The 12,794-nt window shown below is 37.2% G+C and overlaps 1 protein-coding gene across 1 annotated transcript in view; it reads right to left on the reverse strand.

Moving 5' to 3' along the window:
* The window catches only part of SLC1A1 (solute carrier family 1 member 1), a 50,972-nt gene that overhangs the window by 18,474 nt on the left and 19,704 nt on the right, over nucleotides 1–12,794 (reverse strand). Inside the window, exon 3 of the mRNA XM_058827967.1 lies at nucleotides 199–291. Within this exon, the coding sequence (XP_058683950.1) occupies nucleotides 199–291 (93 nt within the window). The remainder of the gene's footprint in view (nucleotides 1–198; nucleotides 292–12,794) is intronic.

A 12,794-nucleotide genomic window follows, 5' to 3' on the forward strand; every position in this document is an offset into this window, starting at 1 on the left:
CTGGATATGAACACAGCCCAACCATGGCCAGCAGGACTGACTTCTCTCTGTATCTGAGTACAGGTAATGTCATGTTGTCTGGAATGATTCCCCATATTGTCTCCTAATCCTGTCTTGGGCTATTAGTAATGTCACAGTGCAGTACATTTGTAATTATCCAATGCTGATGATTCAAAAAGTTGCAGAATGACAGTGTACCTAGTATTACAGCAATGACTGTAGTGCAGAGATAATATACAACTGCTCGCAAACCAATCTTCCCAGAAACGCTGGAATCCAAAGCAGCAACACCTGCAAAAAACAGCCACAGAAACAAAACAAAAAAAGACAGGCTTATAAGAATGTTGTCATTTTTGTAGAGGGAAGTAATTATTGTATCTTATTTCTATACAGGAATTTTTCCCTTATTCATGATTTTCTTCATGAGTTGCTCAATATTTAACTGACATTTGCACTTTGTAGCTGACCAACATACATGCTTCTGCTCCTTTGCAAAAAACTGTTTTACCTCTTTTTTTCTCCCCCCCCTTTTTTTTAGGACAAATACAATTGAGCTTTCTTGATTCCCTGATGCTTGTGATGAATTAGACTTCATTAGTTTTTAAGAGTGTGTCACAATTTATTTCCTCATTCACTTAACTAATAGCTTCACTTTTTCCAGATCTGTAATATTTTGGCTTTAAAGTTAAAAGCCACGTGAAGGGAGTTGCTCAGGTCTGTTACCCCAAGTTGCTCAAAGGCACATCAGACAAGTAAGGATAATTTCTGGTCAGCTTGTCTTCAATAACAGGTTTACTGTTTTAAAATTTTTGACTAAAGCTTTTTCTGAAGTTTTTCTGAAGTGGTTCACACTTCTCCAACCTGTATATGTCATTGTCAAGAACAGAGAGTAGATTTACTAATGAAGGTAGGGAAAGTGCTGAGACAGGTATTATACTGGGGTCAATTCATCTTCTGGCAACAATATTAGATGAAACTTTTTGTGAAGTATTTATTAATTGTTTAAAAGATTTCTAAAAGTTGTATGTGTAAAATCAATAACCAGGGAAAAATGAGCATTGTGACTCCAAAACTTGTCTGTTTATAACAACATTAGTTAATAATTCACTGCTATCTCTTTATTATACATTTATAATCCATTTATATTTGTATGTTTATTGAGTCAATTTTTCAAAGACTGGCTAGATTCCTTATTTTATACAAAAACAAAACCACCAGGAGGATATTTAGCCTCAGAGAAGTGTGATTTTGTAGGGAAAAAATAGTTTCAAAAGTGAAGGGAAAAAAATCAAGAGGTCTGACATACATGTAACTTACTGATCTTTGAGCTCAAAAAGGATCTTAGCAAGCACAGTTTAACCATGTGTTGATGTCTCTTCCAGAAGGTATATTAACAGCACTGACAACTTGTGCCTAGAATACTCATATAATGTCTTACTAGTTCTGTTAATTGTTATTCAAAATGCAAACAATACTCAGAGGGGAGAATGAAGGTTACTTTATTTCATAATCTGATTATCTTGGGGTCTTCCATGGGATAATGTATCATTAGACTGAGTACAGAAGAGCTACACACATATACAGAAATCATAACACAAAGATTCTCTCACTTGTAGAGCAAATAAGGATAATTAATGAATTATTCATATGGTAAAGGAATACAGATTAATGCAGAGCAAAAACAATGACACAGGTATTACATAAAGCTGTCAGCAGTAAGGATATAGTTTGAAGCACAAATAACAGAATGAATACAGAATCTGGGCCATGATTTCTATTTCTCCCTGGGGAACTTGGGGGGGAGAAAGGCAGAGAAGAGGACTTTTGCATTGCTGTGAGCTCAGCTGTGGAAATCTTGTGGAAATCATGGTAGCAAGAACCCCCGAGAATGGATAGTTTTGGGAGGACTTGGTTAAAACTGGAAGATCCGGGGAGGAGGAGGGAATAGTTTAGACCAAAGTGGCCTTGCAGCTGGGAATATTAAAAATGTCAGTGTGGGAAAACTCCATTTATTATGCCTAGTGTGGTTCATCCTGTGCCTGTTTTGAGAAGCGGAATTCCTGTGGAGATATTAACACACTCTCACAGACATGCAGGAAGCCGCCTGTAACACTGAGGCAGGCTGCAAACACTTCCCCCACGCTGGCTGCTAGGAGCTTCTGTCTCCATGTGTCTCTGCCACCTGGCATTGTTGGTGAGGTAAATCAGTTGTAAAAAGAATAGTAAATCTACTCTTTGCATTTCAGCTGTCACTGGGCAGTTCCCTTGGTTACCTGATTGTGTCAATTCACACTGATAGTAATAAATAATGCTTTCTGTGGACAGGTCTGTTTTCAAAGTCAATGTTGAAACTCCTGCACCTGATAAATTAACTTGGAAGAATTCACATAATTTTTTTAAAAGAGAGCAAACGGGTATTGCCAATGTTCTGCATCTTTTAGTGGAAAGTTCGTAAAACCTGGAAATAATATTATTTTATTCTAAAACTTGTGCCTTCATATGTTTGGGATTTTTATGGCTTACAATCTTGTTGACTTAGTCAAGAGCCTAATAATCATGCAAGGTCATTTCCCTGGAGTACCCAGTTAAAAAGATCTTACAGTTAATATGAAAGGAGATTCCTGTGACAGGCATTCTTCTGGCTCCAAATTAAATCCCTTTGCAAACTGGTACACTCAGTAGAGTTATACAGATAAAATAGTGGGTAAACTTTGCCCCTGCCTTTTTAAACTGGATAATGATCCTGTTACTGAGCAAGCTGTTCTAGGATCCAGCCTGTCCTTCCATTGTCATGTTGGTGCTGCTTTGCTGGTAACTATAAAACTACACAAATCATTCAGACAGACATGGCTGAATAAGTACAAGTATGGTCTGAGGATGGTATGTGTGGGGTTTGCATTTTTTTGAAAGCTGCTATACGCTTAAACCTGCATTCAGAATGATGCTTCCATTTAAAGACTGAAATAGCATTCACTACAAATGCCACAGACACAGGTTTGCACCAGGTGATGTATACTGCTAAGCTCTTTTTTTTTTTTTTTTTTTATGTTAGCTTGTTACACATAAGAAAATATGATATATAATAATAGACTTCTGTCCAGATATGTCCTACTGTCATGACTGAGTAATTGATAGCATAATTGATAGCTACTAGCCTTCTTCTTAAGATAACTGAAAATTAAGATTCCCTTTGTATATACATTGTGGCTTTACAGTTTTTTTGGGCATAACTGAAAGAGTTAATGGAAGACGTATTGAACAAAGCACTAACACGACCACTAACTACAAAGTTAGTAGTACTAAACTACTACACAACACAGATTTCAGTTCAGAAGAAAACTAATTTCTGAAACTAAGATGGCACATACGGTGCTCCAAAAGGAAAGCCTGCAGTGTCATTCAAGATTAGATCACAGTAGCAGTATAATTAGGTTTGGTTATCTACTTTGGATTACCACTAAACTTTTACAACAAATTTATCTGTTCTTTCTTCCCTTGATCTATCCCCAAGTTTAAACCTGTTTGAACAGATAAACTAGTAATATAATTTACTGTATAGAGTTTGAACAGGAATGATGGATTCTCCTCCATCCCTGGGCATTTCAAAACTGCTGTATTTCTGATTAGTCCCTTAAATTTTCCTATAAAATATTTCCTAATTCAGCTGTATCCACTGAAGCACAAGATGCAATTCTGTGGCTATGATACAGAAAGGCTTAAGTGAGATCATCACAAAAGACATCAAGTGATGTTAAAATCTGTTAATTTATCTACCTCTCTGCCCATATCATTTTAGCAGAATAGAGTTAATGTTTTAATGACTGAAATTTTGGAATCAATTGTCTAGTCTTCTACAATTCACTTTTCCGTGTTTTCTATGTTACAATCTCCAGCTTGAAGATCTTAGTACTCTTCTCTTTTTTTTTCCCACTTTTCTCTATTTTGCATCACATACACTTGCAAAAGAATAAAACCCAAAACAATCAGTGAAATCAAGTCTCTCCCTTCTACTCTTCCTTGTACAAAGACCTCAAAACCCTACCAAAGTGAAATGCTACACTGCAGCATTTGTTTTTATTGTACATATTTAAAACTATTTCCTTAAAATACTACAGGATAAAGCTACCTAAGGGAATAGTCTGATTTAAACAAAACTAAGCTTAAATATAAAACATGGTATTCCAGAATTTCTTTACCAGTAGCCACTGAAGATAAAATATGTTTATTTTAGTGGCCTGTAAAATGTGCATCTACAAATGGCCAAATGGCTTTGGCTTGTGGTATAGCACTGTAATTCCAGAGTTGTTCACTATACTCTTGTGAGACCAGTGCTGTGAGATCTGGGAGTGAAAAGGGTTCTGTGAAGGACTGGAAAGAATCACAGGGATCTTCTGACTTCCAGGACTTACCATCTTAGTTCCCTAGGGGATAACACCTACATCCTTAGAATTTGTCATACCATTCTACAGATTGGAATACATGCAACTGTGCACTCAGATTTATGCTTCCAGGCTCTCTTTTTCAGTACATTATGAGAGCTTTAATCTACAACTTGGTGCAGTGGTTTACTCTGTTCAACAGCATACCTAGATTATACCAACAATCATACCTAGATCCCCTGGCATTTTTTATTGCTGCCCTACAAATTTCAGTGTCATCATCAAGTTGATCTTTTGCAGTACTTCTGAGCTGTTCTCAAACTTCTGAAGATTGGTGGAAGCTGACAGGATCATCACTTCATTTGCATGACACACTGATCATTATGTATAATCCATAAAAGGCCAGGCTGTTTAACTCCTTTTGCAACACAGCTACACTTGAGGATCAAGATGTGAGTTTTCTTGATGTCACTAGCCAGCTCCTAGCACTGACATTTGTTCTCCTGAAGTGACCCAAGGCCTGAAGGAAGAGCCGGGCTCAAGGTCCTTCCAAGTTCTTACTACTGCCAGCCACATGGTATATGTGTCTATTAGTTTTAGAAGCTAATTAAATTCTGATGAAAAACAACTCAAGCATGGTGCACATCAACTGTACACAATTCTCTCAGGGTTCTTACACCTAATTCTCTATTCAATCCCTAATTGTAACAGAAGTATAACAGAAATTCCTGAAGAATAGAAGTCTATGGCTTTTAGACCTCAGCTATGACAATGATGCTGATTCAAAGGCAAAACACAGTTCTGAAATTGCTCCAAACTCCCAGCTGCCTTATTGATTTGAGGAATTTCTGTGGTTGCTAGATAAATTACAAAATAATTCTCAACTTCTTCCAGGTGTTCACACTTCATTTCTTCATGTTCACTTTGGCTCTTCTGGCTGCAATAGGCAGTCACTACATCATAGAAATTATATGATTGGTGAATACCTAGGAGAGCAAAAATTTTTTACAGAATGTTGCATAAGACATACAAAAATAGAAAACCATAGCTGACTCTTAAAATGAATACAGAGAATTTCAGTAGGCAATCCTTCTAAGGGGACCACAATGTATTACATGAAAGAAGCAATGCTATTTTATTGCTGGAGTGAACTATGTTTTGTGTTGTTTCAAAAAGGCAGTATTAATTCTTTAAAAAATACTAGAGAAAAACCTCAAAACAGCGCTGAAACTCTGCCTTTGATACATGGTCACCTGAAATACATGAAGTTTTTTGGCTTTAAAAGATGGAGCTGGGATTGTTTCTAATTTAAGACATGAGCAGTATCAAAATTTCAGCTGCATCTGACTGTGGTATGACCTCTCTGTTCCAAAGTGATTTTGAAATGTCATTTACCTAGTACTGAGAGTTCTCATTTAATGCACTGGTCATCACAGAGCTTGTGGTCAGGCCATAAAAACAATCTTTCTTACATACATTTGAAAGTTTTGAATTAGTTGCCATATTTTTCTTCTACTTTGCAGTGGGAAACACTACCAATACTAAAACAGTATTTGGCCTGTACCTTCAGAAGACAGACATAATTTTTATCTGAGCAGTGAACACCAAATTCTAGCTCCAGTGTCGGGCAAGCTTGCACAAGCAGTGTGTAGCAAGCTTATTGCTTATTTTCTTATTCCTCTATGTATCTAAGAGAATCCAAATTTGCATTCTTGTTCCATAAGCTATACCAACTCTAATCAGCTACTGCTAGGAAAGAAAGGCATCTCACACATGTAAGACTAGATTTCATCATATTTCCATATAAATGTTGTCATTATTTAATAGCTGGGTTATAGACACAAACAAGAAAGTTTCCTTTTCACTCCAGAGAAATTTCTGCTCTCCTATAAACTTGGGACAGTTCAAACATAAAGTCAGAAGAATGCTTTTCTCAGGGCTTCTGAAAAGAAAGGATTCCAAAGCCAGTTGTCCCCTGTTCTTTCCAGTATTTCCTTTTGTCCTATGTCTATGATGACTTTTTGAAGGGAAAATCCTTCTGTATACAATTCAGAAAAAAAGTGTAGTGAGGGAATCACTATGGTGTATTCAGAGCCTGAATGAAGACGTTTTTGAGTCATCTATTTTTTGATTTTTCCCTCTTCCCATTTCAGACTCTGAGCCCTTTTTCTCACATTTTGCCCTTTTATTTGCATGATTCTGTAGTACAAGTTTGCCCTGTCACTAATCTCCTGGAAGGTCATTTCCTTCATATTCTCCCTGAAATTTCAGTTTCCAAACTAGGTTCAACAGCAATTTCTGTTGCTTCTTCTAAAAGCTGAATGGTGAATCTTGTCCTTTTTTTTTTTTTCTCATGCTCTGTGGACCTCTCTGGAAAATGCCACATTCTCTGTGTATGAACAAGACTTGTATGAACAAGTTGTGTAATTCACAACTGTCTACTGAAATACCACCCACATGCAGGACTTCAAACAGCATGATGTTATGTACAAATCCACTGCTCATCTGTGACAAAGGACTCAGATTACTATTGCCTGTAGATCATTCTCAAACATCTTTCACTTGATATGCATCTCATAATTTTTTTTTTTCCTCGTGTTTACTGTGTCATGGGGCTTGGAAGGATCTTTTGCAACTAGTCTTTGCCCAGCTAACTGAATGACCGCTTCAGCTAAGTCTCATAAGGAGACAGCTCCAAGTCAGATGCTGGCTGAGAAGATCAGGTAATAGAAAGGCTATGGCAAATGGAAGCCCTAAACACAAACTGATATGCAGGAGGTCTTTCATGATCTACTCTCTTTAGTGTTTTTACTAGAAGTCTTCTGTTCCTATTCTGTCAATTCTTCTATAACAGCAGCTATTCTCACTTTCCAAATGTCATTGTTACTTACTGTAAAGGAAAGGATTTCTGTGGCAGATTGTAGCAATTGCCTTTTCAACACACTTGATAGAAATTTCATTAATTACTCTTTGAAACAAATGATTGTTATTTCACTAGTATGTTGTGTAAATGCAACAGAAGAATGTCTTACAAATGAAATGAAAAAAAACTAGCACATGGGGGTCAATGTGAGGGAAAGGGTGGGAAAGAGAGATAGATGCATGCAGGTAATACCTAAGCATCTGTAGATGCTATTTAAATATCATCAAAAATTTCAAGTCAGAAAATTCTCAGTTTCTAATTACATGATCTATGAGACTTGGATTACCATGTCAAATATTAGTGTCTTAACTTTGGAGAGGCATTGAAAAGAGATTATTTGAAAAAAAACCCAATAAACAGATTAAAGTTTGGAATGCAACAATAGTTACAACAGTTCAAATACTGAGAGATGTCTTGGATCATTTAGGATGGGGCTGAAAAAGCAGTTGTAATGAATCTTTCTAAATGCCAGACAGGGTGGAATGGGAGATAAACAGTTTATAGCAATTAAAGGGTTAAAATAATTATAAAACAGAGGGAATTTCAGATAGGATTTAAAGAAAAATTTCTAACCCTGGACATCAGTTTACTAAGGGATTGTTGTGCTGTCTTCTTGGCAGTTGGCACAATCATTGTGTTATGATCTTTCCCTACAGAGCTCATTGGAGACATGCAGAGAAAGAGGGTATTAGTACTGCCTTCAATTCATCACTTCAAGGAACATTTTAATTTTTTCTCTAGAAAGCTCTTCTAGGTTATATAATCTGAAGTAAATGCCTTTTCAGGAGAGATGATGTTCCTTGGTTGGAATATAAGAAAAACTTAAAAGGAAGGAAGATGACATATATATCTGCCAAGATGGACAGGGTAACAAGATTCATTACAGAAATCAGATTCAGTTCAAGGATGTAGCAGAAATATAGCCCTGCACTGTTGCTGGTGATAACATGTATGAAGTGTATACAGAAAACCTGTAGTACTGAAAGTACTTGAATTCCTTCAAAATTATTGGTGGCAAAATGTATAGGTGTGTCGCCCTGAAAACTCAGCTTCTGAGCTTGCTAACATAGTTTTCTAAAGACTTTCCCAGGACAGTAACTGTAAACATAGATATGTGTACATTCTTTCTGTTACACGTCTTGTGATGGACATCTCTCATGGCCAGTGCTGTGAGAAAGTGTTATCCTGACCACCCAATCCCTGGCTGTGGTCAGGAGCCTATAAATCCTGGAGGGAAAAATAAACCTCTCTCTTCTCTTCACCACACCTTGACCTGTGTCCGTGTGATCTATTCATCTTCAGCGGCAACATAGGTGGATAAGGTTTAACTTCCAAGCTATTAAAAAAAGCCCTTTAACAAGACACTGCATTTTTAATCGATTGTGATATCTACTCACAGGGACATGGAGTGAAAAAAGTTAATAAAATCTGGTTTGTCTAGTGGAACAGTTGTTTATGTCCTGAGCTCCACAAGAGAACAGCAGAAGACACCAACTGACTTTAGACCCAGCCACAGTGGTGCCACCAGCAGTGCCCACAATGACATGGCTAGGACAGGAGGCAGTGACAGCTGGTGCCACAAAATGGTCATTGTGCTGGAGCTCTTTGCCCTTGAGAGCTGGTGGTAATCATGCTCCATAAACCAGAAGTGCACTTCAAATTTTATTACTATAATTTAAAACCTTGAATAATGTAAGGGCTGTCTCGATTGCTAAGGTCAACTGATATTGATGGGAAAAGAGTAGATGACTATGATAGAAGTAATCTGAAGAAGACGGGCACAAAGTCTTGTCCACTAATAACCCATGACTCTGTCATCCTGTCTGACCCAATGATCGCACATGGACAGCAGGGACAGAACTTCCAGCATCCCTCTGTACAACTGAAGGCAGAACTCATTAACAGTAATGTAATGTTTTCTGAGCTTCACACAATTAATGATACATAGAGAAGAGGTGAATCTCCTGTCTGAGCCCAGATAACTCATTTACTAATACTATATGATGGATCTGATTTTCTTGGAAGTTCTTTTGGATTAAGAAACACCAAAGCAAACAAAGAACATGCAGGTAATTCAGAAGATAGTTTCTAAGTACGTTAAGCTAGACCAGTAATTTCCCAAGGACTGTGCTGGTGATGCACAGGGCCTGTTAAGGATGCCTCAGTAACGGAGCATCTCCCAATAGCTGCACTTATTGGACTTGTAGAAATGGAAACTGCTGAGGCAGCTGCTATCCCAGGAATTATGATACCAGAGAAAAATGGATTTGGATGCCCCACATTGTATTTGTCCTCCTGCCATTTCCTTATCTGTACTCCTTTACAGTACTGTATATGTGAAATGGAACTATCTGGTCTATTCCAGGGCATCACCACAGTCTTAATGTATTCTAACTTAAATTACAAATAGAGTGGGCAAAATAAGTAAATAAGTGGTTGTTTAAAATCTGAACTGTTCTGATTTTCAAAAACAAACATGATAATTAAGAACAATCTGATTATTTTTTTTTTTCTCATTGCATTCTAGCTTTTTTGTATCCCATTTCATATATTTTGTTTTCATTCTCCAAATCCTTTGGCAATGCGTTAAAACAAACTAGCATCCTTCCAGACAGAGATCCAACACAGATCCAAGGTAGGAAACTCACACTTTAATTTTGAACAACTGAGAAGGACAAATAACCTAGTCAACACATCCATTCATCAGTCACAATGTAACATAGTCTTTACTCAGGGAAAATAGCAGACTCTGCAAAGGGGAAGTCACATGGCCTTGGAAATTCACTGGGATATTTTTCTCTCTTGAGCAGTTTTCAGAATGAGCCAGATTTGAATCATTGCCTTTGTACTATTAGTAGCAAGTGCAAGTAAGAGTATCTATTTGGCATTGGGAAAACTGGAATGGGCATGATACTTCAGGCTGCAGAGGACCAATGCATGCCCTGGAGTAAAGCAAGAACTTGTTTCTATAGTCATGGAAGCTTGATAGTTTTGCCAGATCTGCCACTCAGGAGACATTGTATTTATAGCTCACATGAAGCTGCCCTGACAGAGGTAATTGATACTGTCTTTTTTTCCATTGTTCCTGAAGTATGCCATGTGTACTGCAAATGCTTCATCAATTGCTTTAAGAAGTTTTGGTGTTTCCCATAGCTGAGCCTGCACAAATTCACAATGCAGGAAACTCCTATGCATCTGTTCTAGTCTCTTTGAAGTTGTCTGCGAAGGCTGAAAGTGAAGGGAAGGTCAGAAACAAGAAAAAGCTTTATTAATATTTTGTCAGGGAGGAAAGACAGGAAATGAGGGGGAGATTATTGCAGGACTTGAAACAGATGTTGAAAGGCTGATAAAATCGTGTCATTAATATTGAGATTTGAGACATGGACCTGCTGTGCTATGTGTAACATCTTTTAACACAAAGCTAAAATTTCTAGCATTTATGGGTAACTCTGGAAACATCATCAAAAAAAGGTCATTTATCACATATTTGATGTGAATTTTTTTAAGAACAGATTCTAGCCCTGAAGAAGAAAGACTTCTGTATCAAGATCCATGGCATACAGTTTGAAAATCAATTTGGCAGGCAGCATGATATAACCCCATCTGAGAAGGACTGATTGAAGAGAGATGGGAAACAGACCCATGGTATTCTTATAGTATCTGGATGTCTCAGGATGTTGTGTTAAGATCCAGATCTCCTGACACTAGCTACTATCAATGAACTTGGATGTAGGAAATAAGGCCAGACATTTTATGTGGAGTGGTAAGCTTCAGATTTTTTAAGTTTCCTCAGCTTGTACCCAAGTACAAGCGAACAACTGTTCAGGAAACTTGGCAGTTGTCTCCAGCCTAAGTTCTGCTGTGATCCTGACAGAAAACAGATTTGCAAACATTTCCTGCCGCTGCACACTTGTGTGAATCTCACTTCATGCAAAAGAAAACTAGAAGTGATTAAAGGGGACTAATTTGCTCAGTATGCACCCGTGATGAAATACATTGCACAACTCTAGGGTATCTTCATTCTCAGAATTAAATTAGAGTTGTAAATTTCCAAGACTTTTAAAGATATTTTATATGTTTTAAGTATTCCCAAAATGATTAGATTTAACTCTCAAAATTTCCATGAAACATACAAGAGATTCCTCTCACTTCTTTCTCTCTACAGGGCACCTAAAAATAATATATTTTTTGTGTTTGTCTAATATTTCTTCTTTTAGAGCACTACTTCAAAAAAGGTGGATTGGGGTATGGAGTATTATACTCAGTAGAGCTGTAGTTCTGATGTCATAGCAATGATCTTGAGAAACACTCCAGGCTTTTGATTTGAATTTTCAATTTTCCCATGTCAGTAGAGCAGGAGACAGATAATACAAATAATTTCTTGACATGAATAGTGCATTAGCATGCTATCAATTAATTTGACGTATAGAAATCTTATGGGTGGACTAAAGAGCTCTATATTTTGAACTGAATTATCAGGGGTAGATTTTGGATCAGAATAAGTTTACATCTGAATCCATTAAAATCATTATGAGAAGAAGAGAACAATTAAAATTTGGCTCTGAGGCAGAGTACTACTCAGATTATTCCCTCTCCAAAGCAAGGTCCTACTAATCAACATTTTAAAAACAAATACATGCTTAGTGCTTATGTAAGTTTTCTACCAGCCTACAGTTACGCTTCCAGGCAGGTTAGTGGAAAATTCCACAAATTGCAACTTGTACACTAAATAAGTATGTAAACAATGCTTTTCCTTTCTTAAACTCAGAAGAGCTGGGTTTGTGAATGAAAACCACATTCTACAAAGCCCTCTATTTGACCAGAGGGAGAATTTTGCCTTTTGAATCTGAAAATGGAGGTAAGGGTTCTGCTCTAATTAGAGCTCCAATGAGAAGAAAGAAGCATGTTCCTGATTTAATTGAGGAAATCAGTGAGGTTTTTTTTTGACTAAGATGGCATTTATTCCAACAAATTAAAATTACTAATACTTTAAGGTTTGCAGAAAATCCTGAAAATCTCAGGGAGTGATTCCAACCACCACTCTCCTTGCTGTGGCTTGATTTACATCATTATGCACAAACGGACTGGGATCTGGTCATAGGACATGCATTTGTGCACAGCTCCACATCTCAAAGGATAAGCTGATTCTTTTCAGGATGTGACATTACCTTTTAAGACATTATAATACTAAAAAAGAAAACCACAGACTGCATTTTCAAAAATATCTTGGTTACATATTTTGTATCACAGAATAATAGAATGGTTTGGATTGCAAGGGACCTTAAAGATCCTCTAGGTCCAACTGCCAAGGGCAGGGACACCTTTCACTAGACAGGTTGCTCAGATCTCCATCCATCATGACTTTGGACATTTCTGGGGATGGGGCAAACACAACTTCATGAGTTAACCTGCTCCAGTGCCTCACAAACCTCACAGTAAATTTCTTTTCACTGTGTAATCAAAACCTACTTGTTTTCAGTTTGAAGCCATCG

This window comes from Poecile atricapillus, chromosome Z (genome assembly GCF_030490865.1).
Source record: "Poecile atricapillus isolate bPoeAtr1 chromosome Z, bPoeAtr1.hap1, whole genome shotgun sequence".
In the NCBI taxonomy this organism is placed as follows: Eukaryota; Metazoa; Chordata; class Aves; order Passeriformes; family Paridae; genus Poecile; species Poecile atricapillus.